The 24,176-nt window shown below is 43.8% G+C and overlaps 1 protein-coding gene across 5 annotated transcripts in view; it reads right to left on the bottom strand.

The window, feature by feature from the left end:
• The window catches only part of PTBP3 (polypyrimidine tract binding protein 3), a 683,480-nt gene that overhangs the window by 105,435 nt on the left and 553,869 nt on the right, over nucleotides 1-24,176 (bottom strand). For all 5 annotated transcript variants that reach the window (XM_085641272.1, XM_085641268.1, XM_085641270.1 and 2 more), the window contains one exon: nucleotides 22,984-23,061. In XM_085641272.1, the coding sequence (XP_085497398.1) occupies nucleotides 22,984-23,061 (78 nt within the window). The remainder of the gene's footprint in view (nucleotides 1-22,983; nucleotides 23,062-24,176) is intronic.

The raw sequence follows: 24,176 nt of genomic DNA, 5'->3' as shown, positions 1-24,176 counted from the left end.
ACATTTATACAAGATACAAAGTATTAAAAAACCCTAAAATCACTTAACTTAAATTCATTTTAAGATTCATAGCGTTTCCTGATTAAAAATGCAATTCTGCCTGGAAGAACTAGCAATGCTTGCAGTCCCAGAACCGAGACAGAACAATAGTGTGAACACGATGTTACATAACTGCTATAATTCTGTGACTTAAGCTGTACCTTGCGGAAAGAAATGTACGCTTGTATGCCACTGTCTTTTGTTATTTGTTTAATAAAAAAAAAGATTTAATTAATTAAAAATGCAATTCTGATGAAGTTAAGCACAGCGCTGCAAATAGCAGCAGTAGATAATGACCACAAATAATTAAAGCCCTCCTGATAAGAACAGGGTCGAATTTCCTTTAAAACAGGCTTGATAAAACGTTCCCATGGGTTTTTATAAAGTGTGCAAAACAGCATAAAGTGCATTGTGCTCTGATGGGATAAATTGTTACAGGGACAGGGGGTTAGTCTCACACCAATCTGCCTGTTTAGGAAAAGCCACAAGAAAGTGCAATGTGCAAAGACGGAATCTAGTCATAAGGAACGCTTTGGACATGCCTAGTAAAAGACAAATAAAATTGCTGTTGACTTGGAGACACACAATCTGATATTCCATAATCCTAGTTAGACATACTTAATTCAGTGTGAAATGTATTTTTTAAAAACCTCTTTCATGTTCAATGGGATACCATCGGGATTATCATAATAATTTTCCAAGCCTATTTTATAAAAAGTATCTTTAACATAACAAAGCCAGGGGAGTGACATTGCGTTATCAAGATTCATACAATCTCTGAGGATGCTCCTCGAGAACAATAAGTCCTCCGAAGTCCAGATTTTCCCCCATAAAATCAAAGGGGCAATATTTATCCTATGTTTTACATAATCCAGACCCACTTCAGAGTGACAAAAAAGTGTTGAACTGCTAGGAATCATCAATAATCCTTTTAAAAATGTGTTCTCTAAAATCTGTATCTGGGAGCTTTTATGGTACCCCCATACTCCTGCCCCAGGCATTTAGATTTATATAAAGTTATAATTTCTGCTACTGGCTTGTGTCTGAGCTTGCAGGCAAAGCGAAAAAGCCCCTCTATTATTCTGCTGGTGTTTTGAATCCTAGACACAATTAGATGTTCCCAATTTAATTTACTATTAAAAACATTCACCAGATAGGTAAAATTTGGCACCTTATCAATGATTTTCCTTTACTATAATTTTTTTTGTTTTGGTTTGATTGGGGCCACATAACATACTAAATGATTTGCTAAAATTTACCTTTAGGTCCAATGCCATCATAAATTCAGCAAACGCATTCAAACATTTTTGGAGGCTATTGGCCGTTAAGGTCATCAAAACTGTATCGTCTGCATAAGACAGCAATGGAACCAGTTTGCCTTCTATACTTGGGAAGTTCAATTTCTGTTCCAACAAGAATAATTCCAAACCATTTGTATATATTAGGAATACAAAAGGGGCCAGAATACAACCCTGGCGTACCCCCTTGGTTTAAGCAATGGGCCTGGTCTTCTCCCCTCCAGGACCAAAGCGAATGGCTACGGTGGTAGACGCATGCAGCCTGCGCAACAGGGTAATGAAGGGTAATGAGGGGTACTTTGAAACCCATATTTTCCATCAGTGTCCACAACTTCACCCGGCTCACTGTGTTGAAGGCGCTGGACAAGTCCATGAAGGCCAGGTGGATCGACCCCCCCGCCCCCCGGCCCTCATGTACTTGCCCATAATCATGGACAAGTTAAACACTGTTCATTGGTTCCCATCCCCCTTCTAAAGCCATATTGAGTATTCAATATGAGTCCAGAGGCATTGGACCATGACTCCAAACGTGCAAGGATTACCCTCCCCATAACCTTGCAAGTGTTGTCAATTAAAGAGATCGGCCTATAGCATGTGGGGTCATTCCTGTTAGATTTCCCCACACACCCAGTCCTGCGCACTATCTTGAATTCAGAAAATAGAAATTTATTATTAATACATGTCCTTGCATTCCAAAAGTGTAGAGATTTGTTCCTCAGTGTTGACCAGTGTTCAGTGTCACCGGGCAGCAATAAAGGAACGTTAGAAAACACTACAATACAAGGGTTTGCTTCTGGGGGTAAGTGCAGGTTAAAGTGTGGGCCACTAGGGGGTCTTTGAACGAAGGGCCGGCCTTCTATAGTGCCTGCGTCTCTGGGTCGCTCTTCATGGTTATTACTAGTTTTATCAGCTCGGACACTTCTTGGGGCATATGCAGTCTGGGCGTTCCTATGAGACAAACCCTCTATCGGACGTGGAGTCTCAGTGCCATTCGAAGGAGGACATGCTACCCTTAGGAGAGGCAGATCATCCCGAATCTCTGGTCTTACAATGGGTTCAGGTTGCTGCACAACCCTTTTCGCAGCAGCACCCTCAGCCCTGTTTTGTCCATAGTCTACAGGGGTTAGGGAGGCACTAGAAGCTGGTTTTTCTAAATGCGCTAACCTAGCCTCAATTTCAGTTAGCTTGTGCAGTATCGGGTTCAGATGAGCTGACATCACAAGTTCCAGTTTTCCCAGAAAAGCTTCCCTCTCCCGACTAGGTAATGCTGCCAATGGTACCCCATCATCTGGAGCTAGCGCTTGAATAGTCCCCTGGTTATGCTCTGTCAGCAGGTTTACTCCTACGACCTAAAGGTTTAGGGAGAAGATCACTTTGTTTATTTTGTTTGTTTGATGCCTGCCCCTTCCTTTTCTTAGACGGCGGAGCGAGGCTACTCCCATGGTTAATCTTAGCTTTTTGACCCAGTGTGACCACATTTGGTCTTACCGAAATATCGGATTTTTCTGACCTATCAGAGGCGTTATTAATTTCAAGGTTTGGGGAATGTTACACACTGATTTGTGATGAGGTAACTTCCAAACCTGTTTGTGAGGTAGGGACACTTAGAGCAGGTCGATTATGAGGGTTTTGTGGATCCAGGGACAGTCTACGCTCAGTGAGTTCAATTTCGTGAATTAGTGCCGATTCAGCCCTCAATAAAAAGGCATCCAATGTCCCCACTACCCCTTGCCCATTCCCGGATTTTAACCTGTTCATTTTATCCCCCCTCCTTGATACAATGTCAGTACCAATAGTATTAATGTCACAAATACCTTCTAAAGTCCACACTAATTGGAACTAAGGCATGTAGAAATGTTAATAACCTGGCCCAGCCCAACCTCCTTCGGGCACGGATGGGCCCGCCCTTGGCCCGGGCGCGACGAGTCCCGCGCTGCGCGAGCCCTGTGATCCTTTTAAGTGCCTCCTGGTGCTTGTTTCCGGCGTGGGCGGTGTGCACCGCTAGGGCTGCTGGGGGTTGTGTTTCTAGACCGGCCACCTCTCACAAGACCGGCGTTTCCCCCAAATGACTCTGGCCGCGGTACACACCAGCGGCAAAGAGGCAAAGGAAATCAAGGTAAATAGAGCTCTGTGACCCTTTTAAGAGCCTCCTGGTGCTTGTTTCCGGTGTGGGAGACGTGCATGCGGCTAGGGCTGCTGGGGGTTGTGGTTCTAGACAGGCCTCCTCTCACGAGCGTTTTCCCCTCAAATGACTCTGACGGCAGTGGCGGCAGAGACCAGCGGCAAAGAGGCAAAGGAAATCCAAGGTAAATAGCGCTTCAGTATTTCAGAAGCTAATGACCAAATGTTTTGAAACATGAATGGATTAAATTATTTTCAAGATTACATTGATGGTGGAAAAGATGATAAAGATGATATAAAGCTAAAGAATATTTTTGGAAAAGTTACGAAGCAGTGACCGCGATCTCACGGTGAAAGCAGAGAAATGCTAATTGAAGGTCAATAGTGTAACTTACTTAGGACACACTATTGCTGCCAATGATGTAAGACCTCATGAGAATTGGTGAACAGTATTATTAATACCATGGCCTAGTCATAAATAATGAAAAATAAGCCGATGTGCAGTTCCTAATTGTGTGGGAGTGTTCAGGTCTGTTATGAGGTGCCCTCAAACACCCCGGAGGATGTCATGCTATATCATTGGGCCTGCTCCTTGTCGGGCCGGCGCTGCAATGTCCGACGGGCACTCGCGAAGGGGCTCTTTAACGGAGATCTTTTTTTTGATGAAGTCGTTGGGTGTGTGAGGGTATGTGGACAGGGTAGTGTAGGGAGTGTGTCGTGTAATTTAAAATAGGTCTAGTGCTGCCCTAGTCAATAGTTTTATTCTCGGGGTGCACTCACCTAACTAAAAACTGTGAGCCCTGCCTGGAGTTTAATGATCCAACATACCACAACTAACAACACTGGAGGTTGTGGAAGAGACCCTGAGATCCACCAATTGGCCACCCCCCACACCCATAAGTTTAATTATGGAGTGTGCCAATGTAGCATTTACAGAGAGCTACTTTCATTTTGAGGACCGCATATCCCATTAAACCCAAGGGACATCTATGGGCAGCACATTTACCCCAAGTCTGGCATGTCTTTACATGTCAGACTGAGTCAAAATATGTCCTCACTGGCACCAATCCCTATAAGGATATCATTCTATATCGTCGTTACATTGACGACGTCCTGCTATTTTGGAAAGGAGGGCTAGATACCATCCCTCTCTTTGTTACATGGGTCAACAGCCTCAACCCTTACCTACGGTTCACGGCCAGTATATATGATCAGTGTTAGACTTGGAACCATTGCAGTGAGTCTCCCTTCCACTTTTTGCTGTTGCCTCATCTGTTTTTGTTGGTCTAGATGCTTTGGGCACTTTGCCACTGCTGATCAGTGCCAAAGTGCTCCCTATTGTAAAATGATGTAATGGATTAGTGATTCCATGATTGGTTATTTGATTTACTTGTCAGACCCTAGTACAGTGCACCAATGTGTGCCTAGGGCCCGTAAATCAAATGCTACTGGTGGGCTTGCAGCACCGATTGTGCCACCCACAGAAGCAGCTTGTAAAATGTGTCTCAGGCCTGCCATTGCAAGTCCTGTGTACTGTCTGGGACTGCCATGTTGACTTGGTAAGTGCACCCACTAACCAGCCCCTAAACTTTCCCATTTCTACATGTTAGCCACCCCCAAGGTAGGCCCTAGGGCAGGATGCATTGTATGTGAAAGGTAGGACATGCCCTGATGTGCCTGGCATGTCCTGATCGTGAATTACAGCCAATTTCGTGTTTCACTATTGCAAGGCTACCAGTTCCCTTATGCCAGAATGGGCAGTTTGATTATAACATCTTATAATCCTAACTGACCCAGGGAACATGGTAGAAAAACGAATTTAGTATGCTTGAACTCAGAATGATAAAATACATCTTTTAGTGAAGTTGGTTTTAACATGTGTTTGAAAATATCACTTTTAGAAAGTAGGTATTTTCTTGCCTAACCATCCAGCCTGCCTCTGCTAGGATGTGTATTGCATGTCTGGAATCTAAGTGACAGGGGCTGGGGTGGCTCCAGGAGACAGGTCCATTCAGCCTAGTGCTGACTCACCCTATCTGCATTGGGAGGAGTAGCACCGGGGCCTGAATAGGGCTGTGCCTGCCTTTCACAATGCTGACTCCACCTCCTGTGGTGCGTCTGATGACCCTGACCCACACTGACAAAGGAAGAAGTTGTGCACTGGCAGAATGCTCCCAGAACTGGTTTGGATTAGGTGCAGACACTCTCTGCCTTCAGAGACAAAGGATTTGTGTGTATAAAAAGGGGGATCCAGACCCCAGAACTTTAGATCACTTCCGGGAAATCAAGAGGAAACCGGAGAAGCTGAAGGAGGATTAATGCCCCTGTGCTGTTTGCTGTCTGGGGTTGGCCTGCAGTGGTTACTTGTTGCCAAGAAAAGGAGAAAAGGACTTTTGCTGTTTGCTTTGTCATCTTGAGGAAGATCTCCAAGGGCTTGAACTGAGCTTGCCTCCTGTCTGAAGTCTCAGGGACACAAGGATTTCACCAACAGCTCCCCCTGAATTTCCTTGCTGGGAATTCTAACCTACAGAGGTGCCTGCAGCGGTTCAGGACCTCTAGAGACTGTTTGTCGCTGGGAGCTGGAAGCGCGATGCAACGAGGAAGAAGCGTGTCGCCGCCGCAGCAGTTGCATAGCCGAAGAAGCGTGTCGCCGTCGCATCACCAGAGAAGCGTGTCGCAGGGCCTGTCGCTGCTCCGAAGTTCACCGATTTTGCCGCACGGCCGTCAGACGAGCACGCTTCGCATCCACGTTGTCGCATCGCATCAAAGACGCCATTTTGTCGCATCGCACCGGATCGTCGCATCGAGGTGCCATCTTGGTTCATCGCACCGGATCACAGTAAGAAACCGACGCATCACCTCTCCAGTAAGAAACCGACGCATCACCTCTCCGGTAAGGAACCGACGCATCACCTTCCCCGAAGCAAGGAACCGACGCATCACCTTCCCTGCGACCCTTTTGTTTGTTTTGTGTGACGCATCCAAGGTACTATGAGAGTTGCTTTTACCATCTACATTGAACTAAGCCATTTCTAAAATTTCAAAGTCATATTTTTATCACAGTATTGTGGATTTTTGTCGTTTGGTCTTGTGTTAAGTCTAGTAAAGATTACTTATTTTTCTAAACGGTTGTGGTGTCCATTTGTAGTTTTTTCACTGTATTACTGTATGTTTTCACAAATGCTTTACACACTGCCTTGGAGAGAAGCCTGTCTGCTCGTGCCAAGCTACCATGGAGGTGAGCAGGGGTTATTCAGGAGTGTATCCCCCTTTCCCTGACTAGAAGAGAGATCCCCATTTCTAACAATCAGGAACTACCCTTCCTGGACCTTGTAATCAGTCCAAGAGCAAATAGATTGGAGACAAAATCCTTCAAAACACCCACGGATAGCCACAGTCCCTTCCTTTTTAGCAGCTTCCACCCAAAAGCATTACAGGAAAATGTACCGTATGAGCAATTCTTGAGGCTCAGGTGTAATTGCAGTAAACTGGATGACTTCCAGACTCAGTCATCTGAGCTCACCAACCAATTGTTCAGATGGGAGTACCCGGCAAGAAAAATAAAAAACGCCCATACGAGAGCACGAAATGCGAATAGAGAGGCACTCCTCGAAATTCAGCCCAAACCAGAAGCTGAACACATCACATGCGTCATAAGGAAACACTGGAGGATTCTACAACATGGTGACCTAGTGCCTAGTCCCCCTAGTTACTTATTTAAAAGAACTGGCAACCTAAAAAACCTACTAATCAGCAGCTGGCCAAAAAAAATCCCCCTCCACAAAACCAATTGTGGAACCTATCTCCTGTGACAGGCCACTACCCTTGCGGACAGTGCATAGTCTGCCAACTTACAAGCGCAACAAAAACAGTTGCGCTTACTGACACTTTTAGGAGGACACAAAAGAAACACACCAACTGCAACACTCGCAATTGCGTGTATCTGATCACTTGTCTTTGCCAGCTCCAATATATAGGAATGACGACATGCCCTGTGAAAACTAGAATTACAGAACACAGCAGCAATATAAGGTGTAGGAAGACCAACACCAGAATGTACACCCATTTCACTGAAATGAACCACACTACAAATGACCTGCACTGGACAATATTGGAATCCCACCCTCAAATACGGAAGGAGGCGCTATTCAGGAAGGAACACTGGATCTTTAAACATTCAGCCAACATCACAGGCCTCAACGATGATATCCCTTGGGCGGAACGGAATCGAACTTGATAATACTCCCATACAACTGTACCTTGGCATCCTCTTCCTGTGGTACTATCCCCATTACACTTTGTGGGCATAACAATCCTGCCCTTTTTAGGTCGAGGACCGTCCGGTCTGCCGAAGGCAGAACCGGAAGTCGGAGATTTAATGTTTTGGAGAAGAGGGGCTTGAACCCGCCCCTCTTCTCCCCTGTTCTCCATTGGCTGGCCTCTTGAATGCTGGCCAGCCATTGGAGAAGAGGCTTTGTCACTCCGAACAGGCCCTGTCCTTTTCGGATTCGGGTGCGTGTTTTATCGTTACTTTTCTAATTATCTCCTCCAGCCAATGGCAAGAGGAGAGAAAAGCAAAACACGCCCCAGAATCCGAAAACGCCACTGCGTTTCTCCGAGGCGAAGCAGAAATTTCTGCTTCGCCTCGGAGAAAGGCAGTGTACTTTTTTCGTCCATGGGTGGTCTTTCTTGTGCTCTTTTTTCGCAGAAAACCTTCCTCTGCTACGTGGAAGCCCTGAGAGCCGAAGAACAGGTCACGCTCGTCCTCCATGTAGAAAGGCACCGACAGTTCCTCGAGAGGTTTCACCGTCACAACTGTGCACGCGGACAGCGGCGGGCCTGGCGGCCACGAGCCACAACAAGGCTCTGTTTGTGTGCAGTAGCGGAGGATGTAAATGAGCCTGGAGCGACTGTACAAATAATTAATGGCAGAGACACCGTAACGTGCGCTGATGAATGGCACTTCCTTCTCGCGCTCCGCCCGCATCGATTATCGCCGCCTGCTCTCGTTGCTGCGGGGGGTGAAGAGATGATGGCAGCTCTCCTGCCTCCTTCTTCAGTGCGAGGTGGTGGCCGTAGCGCCTTTGTAGGTGAGGCAACCAGTGTCTACACCGTGCATCACTTGCTCTGGATGGCTCTTGGGGCGAACTAGGGGGTTGGCAGGGCCGTTGCTTTCAATAGTGTAGCGGGTGCAGTGGCACCATGGCCCAAGGGTGTGATGGGCAGTTTTCTAAGCAATCGTGGCTTCTTCACTACCACACCCGGTGGTGGTAGCGGGGTGTGTGTGTGTGGGAGGGAGGGAGGGGGGGGGGGGGGGGGGGGGGGGGGGAGTCCTTTTTCGCATATTGCATGGGGGTGGCAATGCCCCCATGCTACGCCACTGCCTGTCGGCACTTGAACAAATGACGGAGGAGCCGCGGATGCCTTTAGGGTGTGCCGGCTCGGCTGCTGGTGGCCAGACTGTCTGTTGGCGCCCACGCTCCGGCCTGCACTTCCCGGCCCATTGTTCAGAGGGAGATCTCCAGGGCAGAGCACATCTGCCACCCGTCTGCCTCAGATCGGCTCATCTCTAGGAGGGGGTGGGGGATTCCTGTCGCAACATTTTGTGGAAGAGAGGGCCTGGACAACACCCGTTTTCGATGCCACCGGGTCACTCGACTTGAAAGGGCGCGTGCATGTGATATGAACAAGTGTGCATTATCAGATATGCATGATACACATGATACACGTGTATGTGCATCTGGTGTGTTGTATCTTGTGTGTGCATCGTGTGCATTTTCTGAATGCTGTGCTGCGGTTCTTGTGTGACCGGCAAGTTGTATTAATCAATCTGGGGGTGTTTTGTGTTTGGTATTTGTGTGCATCTACTGTGTGGTTGCCTTGTTTGCTGAACCCAAACGCGTTAAAAAACAGTTGAAACACCACCAAGTACACCACTCCTCGCACCTTTAGATGTTCCACGCGTGTTCCACGCGTATTCAACGAATATACCACGATGCAGGCGCGCAACACCCATAGGACTCGGAAGGCTTCAGCCCCCCCCCGCCCCCCCCCGGCGTGTGTGCCAGCCCGGGATGAGACAGCTTCCCGGGCAGACACACAGCCGCACCCGAGCAACTCACAGGTCTTTAAAAGACCATTTGCATGTTAATGAGGCCTCGCTGTCGTTTCACCCCATCTACGACCCCTTGCAGCTCCATTCTGCCTATTGCTCACCCCTTCTAAGAGCCCCTGCAGCTCCACTCTGCCTATTGCTTAAAGTTTCAGCCCTCCCCCCCTAGCCCCCCCCAGGAATTTTTTCTTAGCCCCTCCCCCCGAAATTTGGCTCTAGTTGCGCCTCTGCCACGATGTGCATGAAGTTCTATAGGAAGCTAGAAATAACTCCATTTATATTGCGCTATTTTAAGGAGGCGTCTAAGCGCTTTTCCACGAGTAGCAGAGCATGTAACAAAAGTACAGTTTGTTCATTAGTGGTTTTTGTGGCAAGTCCCGGATGTAAACAAGGGCATGGGTACAAAAAGTGCAGAAAGCTCCTTATCCACTGACTAGTGCTTACCGTAAGTTATGGTACTTACCTTACATAAGTTACCGTGCTACTGAAATGTTCACTACAAGGAAAAACAAACAAAAATAGGTTCTTTCACGGCAGGCTGTTTACTCATCAGGGCAAAGGTTTCTGTCTAAATGTTTTCCAGTGATGCAGGACGCATGGCGGCCCTCACACTGAAAACAAACTCACTTCTCAACGGGCCTTTTCATCAGGGCCGTGCGAAAAGGACTCAGCAAAGACATTTGCTGCCCTTTTACGTCATATTTTGTGACCTCACGTACAAATCAGGGCTGGCAAATTTTAGAAAGCTAGGCTACTCCGTGAATACTGGCAAAAAAAAACTAATGCGCAGTTGCGATGTCAGAAAGGTTTTGAAATCTGTCTCCTATATGGGGAATAACTTGCATTGCTGTCATCATTAGGTGTCACGTCAGAAAGCACTGCCGGGGTATTATTTTTCAATTTAAATGTGCATTATATCATCACACATTATGTTATTTATATTTTAGAGGCATGGTGAACTGAAAATAAATGCTATTTCGTTTCATTTTGTTACATATTTTCAGAGCAACAGGTTTGTTTTAATCGGAACACATAATAGAAAGCAACACCAGTGGGTTTTAAAATATTGTAGTGACTGCATCCCCCACACATTCATGTACGTCATTTAGAGCAAAGTAGGGGTTCAAACAGCATTTGCATCCATTTCAGAACTTTCACTTATTGGAGCAGGAATGTGCATAGATCTCACTGCTGTGTCTTGGCGGCACATGCCACCAGGCCCTAAGTGATGGTAACTGCACATACAAGACGTTGTATCAGTGGTAATCCTGCGCCCAAAGTGGACAGAAAGCGTGTTTGATGAGGTGTAAAAGCATCAATGGGTTAAGAGCCAGGGTCTCACCACGCAGGTCTAAGGTACCAAACACTTTTATTCCCACTGAGACTGGACACATCAAACTCTTTGACTGAATCCCTTGCTCGGCCTGATTCATCTCACAAAGGCCCGTAAAAACTTCATCAGTGCGCTTGAACACCGGAGCCTAAGCGAAACCGTAACTAAAATTCCCTAAGAGAGACCCACCCAACAAAAACAAACAAAAATAATGTCATGAGCAATGCCAATAGCTCTATCTTTAACAATGCAGAGACCGTTGCATTGTAAATGCTTGTTCCTCATACTGACTGCTTATTGTAAATGAGATTGTCGGGCCTTAGTGGCTACTTCACACACTAAGCATCATATATCATATCAATGTACCCTGGCAGCTTTCTGAGTAACTATTCCCATCATACTCTGTGAGCATAAATACCCTGTCCTTTTATTGACCGCTTGTGGATGGGACTACTGCCACTTAGTGATAACTATACACACTAAGCATCATGCAATATGGAGTAATACATCGAGGTAGTTACGAATTAAAATACAATCATATACAACCCCTCTACATAACATGCTGGCATCGATATGGCTTATTCACCATCATTCACAATGGTGTCATACCCAGCTACTGGCAACCTCCTAATCGCAGGCCAAACCGATTATGGGCATGGGAAAGGTCACATCATTCAGTACAATGGAACACAAAAGTCACCTGGCTACAGATCCGCATTCACAGTTACAACTGGCAACACAGCGTAGCCCCAATAAATTTTACTACCAAGATGGCCGCCCAACTTAGCGTTCTAGCGTCATCATGCTGGGACACTAATACGCAGGCTTACTTACACTCAGGTCTCACAGACACACACATGGAGACCGGAGCAAGGGTAGGATCAGAGCTAGTTGCCGCGCCACCCTACATGAGTATGCCTGCTAACCAGCTACAAGGACATGCCGAATGGCAACATTTTAACATGGACGGTAAGATAAAAACGATGTGCGCTCACGTCTACACGCTCGGCGTTTCCGCTTCTTCTCTCCACAGGGTACGAGCAACGAAGTGCTCTCTGGTTTACCCCCGTCACCTACGACCTCAGAATACAGGGATGAGTGGGTTCCTTAACAGTCCAACATGGACCATGCTAAAATCGCACTAATCACACTCCCCCATGGCCCCATTAGAAATTAAGAATGAAAGTATACGCTCTTATAAGTGCTTATGTTTTGGGTCTCATTTATATATGTGAACTTGGACAAGGCACAAACTACGGGTGAGGTAGCATCCCCCAATTTTCGAAAGTGGGTCGTCCACACATACGGTAACTACTCTGTATGTCACCTACTATATATGTTGTATGGTCCTTGTCCGTCTATTGGCACGATTTGGCAGTGATATTGACTCTGTTACTTGGAAGAACCTACGGCTTCCCAATTAGTTTTCACCATGGAACGAGCAATTTACTCCGCGATTTTAAATATCTAGTAGGTTTACGCCTCAGACAGGCACCGACTACAAAAGGATGGATCCACATTCTTCATTGATGTTGTCAATCAGATAACATGATATGTTATCCACTGCATGCAGCAGTGTTCTGGTCGAACCTCCATAAGTACTTTCAGCAGCACCCCGAGGCACTTCACGAGGGATTAGTCAATCCATCACCTTTCCCTCTCACTAGGAGGCCAGTGAGACCCATATGCGTTTACCTAACACCACGATTACTACTTCTCCCTTTTTAATAATTTTTCACTTTTACTACTCTCTTTTCAGGTCTCAATACTCCAGGCCGATCGACCTGGTGCCAAACAGCAACGCTGGTTACATCACGTCAAGAACCAGCCTTGTGGTAGTGTAAGAGTTGAGATTACCTTCTCCTATATATGACGGTCCTGATGAATTGCCACCAGACCAGTTAGGGGCTCACTTAGGCATGAAACATGTCGAGCCCATGCACCATACAGACCCATCACACGACACACTCACCACACTACCCTGTGAACATACCCTCACACACCAAACGGCTTCATCAAGAAAAGAGCTCCGCTAAAGAGGCCCTACGCAGGTGCACATCGGGCATCGCAGCGCCAGCCCAACGAGGAGCAGGTCCAATGATGAACCATGACATCCTACGGGGTGTGTGAGGGCACCTTATAGCAGCCCTGAACACTCCCACACACTTAGGCACTGCAGATCGGCTTATTTTTCATATTATGTCTCAGAAGTATATGTGCAGGACCAGTTTAAAAAGCTCCTGGTTACTTCTCTATAAGAGACCTAGTCATAAAGAACACTTTAAATCATTTTAAAAAGTGAATTTTACTCCAAATATGTAAACATTTTTGCCGCCATAACAAAGTCAATGAGACGTTTGTTCAAATAGTCTTGTAAATTTGAATACTGTGAAATGTGTCAAAAAGTTTGACAACCTCATTTAGGTAGTTTCAATAAGTCTCGCAAAACTCTGCTTTCCACTGATGCCAGTGCTTACAGTTTAGGAGCAGTTCTGACTAAATCAGAAAGGAGAAGTAGTTGTGGTAGCATATGCCTCATGCATGTTAACAGAAATAGAAAAACGCTACTCTGTAATTGAAAGAGACCTTAACTGTTTTTTGGCCCGCCAAACACTTTAGAACTTATTTATGGGGCAAACCTTTTATGATCAAAAATTATCATAAGCCATTGATAAATATATTTTCAACAAAGGGTTCTGTCATATTGTCACCTAGAATTGCAAGATGGTTGCCCAATTTGGAAGAGCTTAATTTTGTAATGCAATATGTTCCAGGTTCAAAAAATGTTTTAGCAGATGCCCTATTCAGGAACAAAACAGTAATCGAGGCAGGCACAGTTTCAGGTTATGTTTTAAGAATGGTTAGAAGCTTTTAAGAAAAATGCTGAGCTGTTGAATTTGGCTAAGTGTTTGGGAGAGCTGGTCGTCCAACATGGACATGAAAGGGTATGTACAAATTAAGAATGAGTTGAGTGTGGGTGAGGTGGGCGTGAGAAAAGAGGGTAAACTTGTTCCCCAAGTGATATTGAGGAAAAGATTTGTGGAATGTGGCCACCAAGACCATCTAGGAAGGAATAAGATTTAGTAGATTGAGAGAATTCTTCTGGTGGCCAGGCATGGACAAGGATGTGGAGGAGGTGGTTAAAGAATGTGCACTATTTGGAAATAGTGACAAGATTTTGAAAACAAATAGGCAACCGCTGCAACCAGTTATTTTCCCACTAGTCCATGGTTAAAAGTTGCTATAGGTATAATAGATCCTTTTGACATTATGGGATATTGTAACAGATTTGTGGTAGTCATGGTAGACTACTATTCTAAATGTTTTGAGACTGAAGGAAGTGACACGTAAACATTTTATACAATTTATGGAGAAGTTGTTCATTAGGAAATGTTATCCAGATGACATACCTATTTATGCCACAGAAAGATTCACCATTGTAAAACTGCAGTATACAATCCCAGGCCAATGGTCTGGTAGAAAGGGTAATATGATTGTAAACAAGAGCAATCAATAAGCAACGGCTAATGGTAGAAATTGTACTGATCACGTTAACGAGATGTTGTAGGCATATGGACCCAGTATACATTGTAGCACAGGTTTATCTCCGTTTCAATTACGGAGGAAAATGAAACCAAAATTAGCAGCTGGTTTTGGCTACAAGGCACCAAGTATGAAGGTAGATGTCAAGGAATTGTAGAAGAGAGTTAAGGAGAAGCAAAGTACTTATAAAAAATAATTTTGATGAAAGAAGCAGAACTAAGGAGTTTGATATTTCATGTGGCCAAAAGGTCAGAATTAAATTGCCAGGTGCATAAGAAAAGGTAGACCAGTATTTTCGGAGCCAAAAGTGGTCAAGAAAGTGGGAAGGAATTATGTTGAGATGAATTGTGGATCTAGATGGAATAAAAGTAGATTAGTAAAAGTGATTGATGTGTAGAGATAATGGTTGTGAGGAAAAAGCTGCTGGATTCGATGTGAAGAAAAAAAATGGAGTGGTACAAAAGAAAATGTAAAATCTCCTGATGTAGAGGTACAAGAGGATGGCAGAGTAAAAGAGAAATTAAATTTCCTGCGAAATATAAGGAGCTTGTGTGTGAAGTTTAATGACACAAGTATAGAAATTTAAGTTGTTGGCATAGAATTTAGTGCAATTGTTTTTGTATTTTTGTTATTATTTTATTTAATTTTCTTAAAGGTTATTGTAAAGAAGGACAAATGTTATGTGTTATACTATGCTATGGTTCTGCTTAATTGTATCATAGACGATTGAGCCAATCGTCTGTGAAGAGAATATCGAACACAGAACATTAGAGCGGTTGTGGTCTGAAGATATGGGGGTTGGAGCTGAGGAGAGATGGAGACTAGCTGCTCTAGGCAAACGTGGAAATAAACCTTTCTTTACCTGCAGTCAGATGGTTCAAAGTGATGTGTAATGCCCACTACACAAATCTATTCTGTGATGCTTGTTCTGAAATTCCATCCTCCTTCAGGGTGGCTCTCCAGCAGCCATGGGCCAATTAATTCCAATGGCCACCTCGCCGCAATCTGAGAAGGATGTGGGCTTACCTCCAGAAGCTGGGTGATTTGTTGCCCACCAAAAATACTGGTCAGCCACCCGAGACACTACAAAAACCTAGGCTCATTTTCTCACATGACATTTTGGTCAGATCCCGCTAAAAGAATTGAGGAATGGCTCCTCTACTCTAAAATTCTCTACCAACATTTTGCTATCTCAATTTCCTCTAGACCAACTATTCACAGGTGTTGGTCTTTAGAATACCCTGATGATCTACTCTACCAGGCAAACTGAATACTATCATGAACCAAGAACCCCACCATTATTTATGACTGCGCTCTCAGTAATAACCCTCCTCCAGGCCCGGTTACCTCTTGCAAGATGACCATGATGGTGGATACCACCTTTCATGCAAAAGGAATATGGTGTTTGATCTGCTACCGAACACAATGGCCTCGTTCACAGCTGGAAGGCAGTTACCTTTTCAGCTAATGGTAAACAGAAGGGCAACTTATACAATTTAATCTTGCATGCTCCTCCATTCAAACTGGACCCACCTGCTCAGCTACTGCGGTTGAGCCTTGACAAGTAGTCGGCAACATTGTCAACACCCAGTCAATAATCAATTGAATCTTTATTGTTGTGGCCACAGGATTTACTTTTTAACCATGGGAGCAGGTATGGTGATGCTAGAGTCTTCTATTTGGAGACAGCCTAATGAGGCAGATAAGTGGAAGCAATGGCAGACCCATAATACTGCAATGGCTTCACCTTTTTGCACAGAGTGCTGTTCAGTGGGTGTTGGCAGTCAGTGAATTCAGGGAACAGTGGCTACTGAGCCAATAGCAGCTTGTTTCTATGCAGACCCTCCAACAGGGACCGATATTTACTACCCAATTCAATTAATTTTATAGCCCGAATTATATAACTGTCATGGACATGAGCAAACTTTACTCCGAGTCTCAGAACATTATCTCTTAACGCTCACTCAACAACTTTACATGCACTGTCGGAGTAGTTTCCTCCGTGGCTCTTTCAGGGTCCTTAAGTAGGCAACAAATCAACCACTCCGCATTATCATACTCCGGTCTGAAAAACACAGTTGAGTGCAGGTGGACTTGACTACTTTATTAGAATCAGTTGTGTAGCTTGCTATAGAAGACTGATCCAAAGAGCTCTAGATAAGACTTTAAAAATGTACACTTTTTCTTGTGTACAATTTGGTCATATGTCTACAGGCTTAGTAGGAAGCCTACACTTTTACAGTCTTGCATAGATACAGGAACATACGTTCAAACATGGCCTAAACAAAATGAGCAAAACACAAGATTGATATTCCTCCTTGCCTCTGCTCAGGTGTAAGAGCACCAAAACAAAACATCCATGGCCAATGCCACATGGAACAATGAGAAAAGTGGGTTTGGCACCTTTAAATTAAAGACTAAATCCTATATTTCAGATGAGGTTTGTCAACAAACATCTGACACTAATGTGATGTATTGAGTAAGGGAATTACCCACTCAAAGGAACATACCCAGAATTGATTGCATTGCCTTCCCTGGTAGCAATGAAGTTTGAACAACCTTTGTATGGCAGTTCACTGAAGTATATGAAATAAAGGTTGCAAAACATTGGTTATGTACTTGGACATTTGAGCTATTCATCACAGATTTAAAGCTATTTTCTTGACACAAATCTGCAAGAAAAGGTCCTTGACCTCCAGGTATCTCACTCCATTCCAGAAACTCTGTGCACTTAATCATATGCGAAACATTGTCCGGCATAATTAACTGATGACATTCATTGGCTGAGGATCAATGGTTACAATCTACTCCCCTGAGCACCTTAAGGCACACAGAAAAGCGCTCAATTAGTTGGGTGTGGTACAGAGCCCAATTAGATACCAATTTCAGCAAAGAAGATTGTCAATTACAAGGACAACGTACGGCAACAAATGTCCTTGCTACAGAAACTAACGCATACCAGTTTCTTTGATTGGCTGACTGCTGATCATTTACCCACAAACAAGAGGACCACATGTACAGGCATCAATTGAGAAATACACACTGCATAGCCCACTAATCGCGGCTTTGAGCAGCAGTATGTTATATGAGAGTTCGAATTTACATACTGTCCGTATATGAACAATTGGGGTTCACCAGTATGAGTTGTAAATAATGGGACAACTCAAACCTCCCTCACTAATAGCATAATTCCTAGGACAATTGTCTACCACACCACACATCAGCACTTAAAAGGCTTCTTAAGCGACCCATAGTGTCTCACATGAAGTTATCAACTTGGTTAGAACCTACTTGAGACCCGAAATGCGATACGACAAGCTTAATCATTTTCTGCCCACTTTCCTTCCAACAAAATAATTGGTGCCTGGAAAAGAATCATGGTATGTCATTACTTGATCCTATCTGAGCAAAGGACTCTTTTCTTTTTAAGAAACGCTTTTTTCAAAATTCTTGGACTAAAACCCTCAGCACAAACCCTCCAATAAGTTTAATTTGCAATAGGAAAATCTACAGTATGAGGATCTGGTCAGTCCTCACGAAGATCCTCTACGAATAGTCTTTACTCATCCTTTACAGAGGTCAAAATACGTTGACTGTCCACTGAGGAGCAGTGGTGGCTGACAGGTAAAGAGGGCGGGGGACAAAAATGAAATCTAAAAACAAGTTTTAAAAAATCCCACTTACCTTCCTGATGCAACGTCCTCCTACTTGCTTGGGGTTGTTAAGTGCAGGCAGGCTCCAGGAAATTGCAGTAACCAATCCTGGTTCTGCTCTCAAGCTGCATGAAAGCAGCGCCAGGACTGGAGGGAGTAGCCTTTCGCTGCTCTCAAGGGCACTGGAGCCCTATGCGGTCTCTAACTCAGCTGTCTTAGACAGCTGGGTCCGAGAAGTTTAAAATGCGCATGTCTGGCTGGCCGGCCCAAGACGACTAGCCAAAAAGACATGCGCAATTTAAACATTGTGCCCTGTCTATCTCTTTCTGCTGCTGCCTATCTGCCAGCAGCAGAAATCAGAAAGCCCCACCCCCCCTTCCGGACGCTTTGAAAAATAAAATGGTAATAAATTATTTATTACCATTTTATTTTTCCATCGGGGGCAACTTTTTAGTGGAGGTGATGTTTTTCTGCCTTAACGGAGGAGCTGCCCCTGCGGAGGTGTGTGCTTTTCACTAACTGGGTTTTTCCAGAAGAATCTTCTATTATGATAAGGAACATTTAAGTGACTTTGGCAGGGCCCCTACCTTCAATTTTTATTAAGTTCTACTAATCAGTAGGCCTCAAAAAGATGTGGTCTTTACTTCTTCTGCAATCAAATATTTTATTATCTAAAGCAATATCATTTAGGTTATAATTTATCGTTATCGTCGAGCCAGACGGTCTTTACTCACGATCTGTTGTCCCGGTGTGAGGTTTTCGGCATCGGAGTCAGCTTCAGACACGGAGAGGTGTTCCTCCTCCATTTCGGCTTCCTGCGCTTGTGATTCTTTGTGTTCGGACTCTACTCCGAGGAGATCCGGCAAGGAGCTACTTTGCTGGTACATTTCGTGACGTCGAGCCCGACGGTCACAGAGCGTCTTCTTCGATCGTAATGACCAACACGCGTCGCAGCACTTCTCGTCGTGTTCCGGTGAGAGGCAAAGGTTGCAGACTTCGTGCAAGTCGGTGCGCGGAAACTTAGCGCGACAACCTGGACAGGTCTTGAATGGAGTCCGTTCCATTGACTGCTACTTCCACGAATCTTCTGATCAAAGGTTTTCGAGTGTAAACAATATGCGGAGAATGGGAAACCTGATCCATAAACAACACAGTCGAGGGTAGTCGATTACGCATCGAAGGGGGCCCGAATAAATGGTGCCGAACTGTAGCGCAACAATTCACATCCGATGGCAGAAAAAAAAACAATCTAACAATGGAGTTGATGCCCATGCGTACTATCACCGAAAGGAGGAGTCACCTACCCTGCGACTGGACAGACTTCTTCGAAGAAAAACAAAGTGCAAACATCCGAACCCAACACTCGATGGTGATCTATGCTCAGCATATGATCTACAGATCATATGCCTCATCTATATTTTACAAACGTTTTACATGCATTGAATTCAACTCTTTTCTATGGTAAACTGTTTCTCAAGTGTTCAGTTCCTTGTCTTCTAACCTCACACCTTCCTTTCAAACGGTAGTACCTTTACCTGGTTTTTGACCTTATCCACCACACTCTTACCACCACCAATTCCCCATTCATAAGTCTAAGCTTGCAGAAAGCTGTTTAAGTAAGCATTCAGTATTTGTGATAGAACCAGGTACAAGGCTAGTAGAGGTCCTTTGCCACATTCCCTTTTACGTGCCTTTATAAACTAAAGATGCTGTATAAGTTCTGGTATTAGCAGTCAGCCACTGGAACAGGTTTCAGCAGTGGGTTAAACATTTAAAGCAGTTGCACAGGTGCCCATTACTTGGTCATGGCTTGCCCTGTTAGGACTGATGAAAGAAGTGTTGGACTCCGTGTAAAAGAGATTGCGCACTTAAAATTTCAGTTTCAGAGAGGAAAAAGAACCTAGTTTATGGAGTCCTTAGGAGATGACTGCGAGAGGGCTGATATTAGGTAGTACAAGTACTCCTTAAACTAGCTACTTTTGAACTCTTTCCTCATTGCAAAAGGGAGGCCACAAGCACATTTCGGAGGGGTATGGTGCTCTACAGTCTTAAACTTGTAAAATATTTTGTAAATCCAGTTTTGATAGAGCGTATGGGTTCGGTTGTCGCTAAGACCTATGGAGATCAGTACTCTTGTGATATCACCTTAAATGCCTTATACATGATACTGCAACATTTGAAGGTGTAGTTTTGCAAGCCATGCCAGGATTTAGGGGATTCTGGTGAACTTTCATTATCTGCTTTGATGGAGACACACAAGAGTCAGGAATATCTTGAGCAGGGAGATGACCTTGAAAAAATAGACAAACTTTGAAGGTAGTTTCCTGGACTTGAAGCTTACTTTGCTGAACAGGAACATTTGGAATGTAACGCATATTTGTAAATACTGGTTCAAACAGCTCACTGAAGTGGTAATAACAAGTTTCTGATGCGAGAATGGTGTGTGACAAACAGCAATGAACAATGAATTTGGGAGCTCACATTTGTTCTCGTATATTAAGACTCAAAATATTTTCAGGCTGATTAAATAGATTTCAGTACTAGAAACTAGATAATGTGGATGAACTGGACTACTGCACAGCTTTTCAGATCAGCTTTCTGGTACCTAAATGTAATAGGGGCCAGAATAAATCTGCACATCTGTGCTTCACTGCAGTACTTTTGAACACAGGCCCTCAAGTGAAATTATTTCATTTGACTCAATCGTTACTAAAATACATATAGCATTTATCAATTCTGCCGCAAAAGTTAATTATGGTAAATAAAAAGTTACATTTACATGACAAACAATTATGTGTAAAAAACTTCTGAAGCTTTCTGTCAAAAACATCAACAGAGCTTCGAATAGGAAAAAATATGAGCAGAAAATACTGAACTTAATGAATGTAGAAAGGTGAATTCTAATGGAAAATACCACATAGAAGATTTTACGAAGGGAGAGGTGTGGCACAGCGTCCAGAGCGGCTGACTTCAGAGCACGGGGTTCCTGGTTCGATTGCCGGCGGCAGCTCTGCTCAGCACCATGTGACTCTGAGCAATAACTCACTTAATCTCCCCAACAGCCCCCAGGGCCTTGAGACCCTGAGGGGTGATTAGTTTGCGCTTAACAAATACCGGACTTATTTACTTCCTGTGATACATTTCATTGCAAAACTAACTTCCACTCAAGCAACAACAATAAAGCTGTCTGTTTTAAGGTAATGATGTTGTTAGAAAGTAATAGAAAGATTGTTGAAAGATTACAGGACTTGGCACCAGACTTCTAAACTGACTTCATTTGTTGGACTGGCTCTACTAAGTTATAATGCTAGCCGTTCCATTGTGTGCATGGAACAGCTGGAGGTTTGATTCAAAAGTTGCCCATCAGAGCATTCCACTATGTGAATGGCATACAGATGTATTCCAAAGTGTCCTCCCTTGTGGACACTAAACACCTAAAACATTTGTTTAAAAACACAGCATTGGATACATACAAGCTAATCGCAATCAAAGCCAGTTCATTTTGCATTTAGCGAAGCTCAGCCAGTAGACACATAGCTCGAAGACCTCGCATTGATTACTTATCGCTGCCAGTTTCTGTGCAGACCAAGGCCTGGATATTGAATCTACTTGGTTCATGTTACCATTAAAGACACAGAAGACACATTCCCCTCCAGAAAGACAGTCAATGCCACTCAACCCCTAAAGAAGTTCGCTCACTTGTCAGCTGCCTGAAAAGTAAACTTGCTCATTTCTAAGCACCACAAGCCAATAAACAAAGCAAACTAATTATTTCAAACTAGAGTTTGCATTAGCTAATTGAAATACTGTAAAGTGTTAAGTAGCACAAGCTACATTTGCCAAATATTATTTCTACCCAGAAGAGGACTTAAGAATAGTTTTCTAGGTTCTTGTTTTATCTAGAATGAACCAACGGACCTTATTTCTCTGGCAGGGTTCTTGAAAAAATATAACTCCCAAGCTCAAGATGAAAAAACAGAGATCATATAATCCAAGGAGTAATCGTACTTCAGATCAACCTGTTGTGAGACTGGGCTAGTTAGGAAGGTGGTCAAAAGATCCATGACCCAGGTTATGTTAAAACCTAACCCTAAATATGTTCTGATTTGATCCCATACTGTTATGCTCTAGCAATTTGCATTTCTTCCCCGGCAAACTGCTTTTGTTGATAAAATAGTCCGACAGTGGCAATATAATCACATTCTATATTTTCTTATGGTTTACATTCACTGATATTTTGGTATTTTCTGAATCAAATATTCACTAAATATTTATTTGATCGACAAATGATTTGAGGTGGGGAATATGATATTGGAGTGCCTACCCAATATCATGCTGGGCCATGATGGAAAATGTTGGTGCCTCCTTGTTTGAAAATGGAAAACCCTATTGGGGTATAGCCTTTAGGTTTAAACCCTTTATCATTTGGAAGATAGCCATGAAGGAAAGAAGGGAGGCTGTGACACCTTTGACTTCTTGACTTCATTGATACAAAGTTTTTAATTGCAACCATTTAAAAAATCATGGACCCATCTGCTGCGTGAGCATCTCAGCCCAAGATAGTGGGTTCTTATCTGAATATTTTCTTTCTTGGGTGGGACCCTCCAGAGCAGAGATCACTTTCAACAATCAACACAGAAGAGAGGATGCAGCCAGATTTGAGGTGTTCTTCAATTTCCCTAAAAATAGGCAAAATTATTGTTCAAGTGAAATAATAACATTAATTTTCATTTACTTATCTAGCCATTCAGTCCTCTTTCTTTTAAGCCAAACTATTGAGATGTTGTTTGAGAAAAAACAAAATGCCTTATTATCCCAATAATACTGTTTTTCAGCTTACTGATATCTTTTTGCCTCATTGAAAGCTAAGTGAAGACTACTTACCGGCTGTATGAGGAAAGCCTATGGCTTGGGCAAATCCAGCAGCCCCTCCGTATGGTGAAGAGATAATACCCGGTCCACCTACAGAAAATATATAACGTTTAAATAATCTCTTCTGAATTACAATAGCAAGATACAGTCTCATGCAAAACCATAAAAGTGTCTGAGATGACAAAAACGACTATAACAAGCATTGCCATTGCCAATAGGTCTCGCCTTTGGGGCCTAATAAGTGTTTAGACAGAGCTATTGGCTTTGTTAATGTTTTTAATATGTGTTGTAGAGCATTGTGAATGCTGAGCAGCAGGTTTAAAAGTTATAAGTTGTCACCTTATATATAACCTAGAAAACATTATATACACAACTGAAGTACCAAAATAAAAACCAAAATTAACACCAAAAATGTGTTCTAGTTTTTTTGTTTATGCAATGCTGTCACTTTTTCCCTGCCTGTTCCAATGCTTTTTTGTTATGGTTTTTATTGTTAGGTGGGGGCAGTTCATCATAGTAACATAGCATAACGTGTATTTGTAAAGTGCACTTCCACCCGCAAAGGGGCATCTTGTCGCTGAATAACAGACAGCTATTGGTTATCCAACTCAATAGTACTCAGCACAAATGCATGTAAAACCAGGGAAACATGGTGTAAGTTGAGCAGAGTGCATGTGTGTATAGCACAGAGTAAGTGTAGAACACAGAATATACACCACACATGGAGCACATGGCAATATGTTGTAAAATATATGCACAGCAGAGTTCACAGTAGGGCCCTGTTGTGGCAATACATACTTAGAGCTTAGTGTACGCAAAGCGCAGGGTAGAAAGGGTGCATGTAAAACTCAGGTAAGAGGGCGGCAGCACCGAGACCACAGAACAAGGCAGGCCACAAAACACAAGATAGTAGCATATTGCACAGAAAACATGCCAAGCACAAAGCAACCGCACACGACTGCCACATAGCACAGAGTACACGTACAGCATGCAAGGTCGATATGGAAGTCATTCAGGGGGTGGTAGCGCGTTTAAAACGGGTGTAAAGACATAGAAACATCCGAGTACACATAAATCGAGTAGCAGTAGAAGACAGTACACAGAGCTAAGCACACAAATCAAAGTAAACGCGGAGCACGTGCAACACGTACAACACTGAGGACACAGAATGGGTGATGGAATGAGTGGGCGTGAAATAAGATATG

This window comes from Triturus cristatus, chromosome 2_2 (genome assembly GCF_964204655.1).
Source record: "Triturus cristatus chromosome 2_2, aTriCri1.1, whole genome shotgun sequence".
Lineage (NCBI taxonomy): Eukaryota > Metazoa > Chordata > Amphibia > Caudata > Salamandridae > Triturus > Triturus cristatus.
The sequence above is the reverse complement of the archived record's forward strand: the minus strand, read 5'-3'. Positions and strand labels throughout refer to the sequence as shown.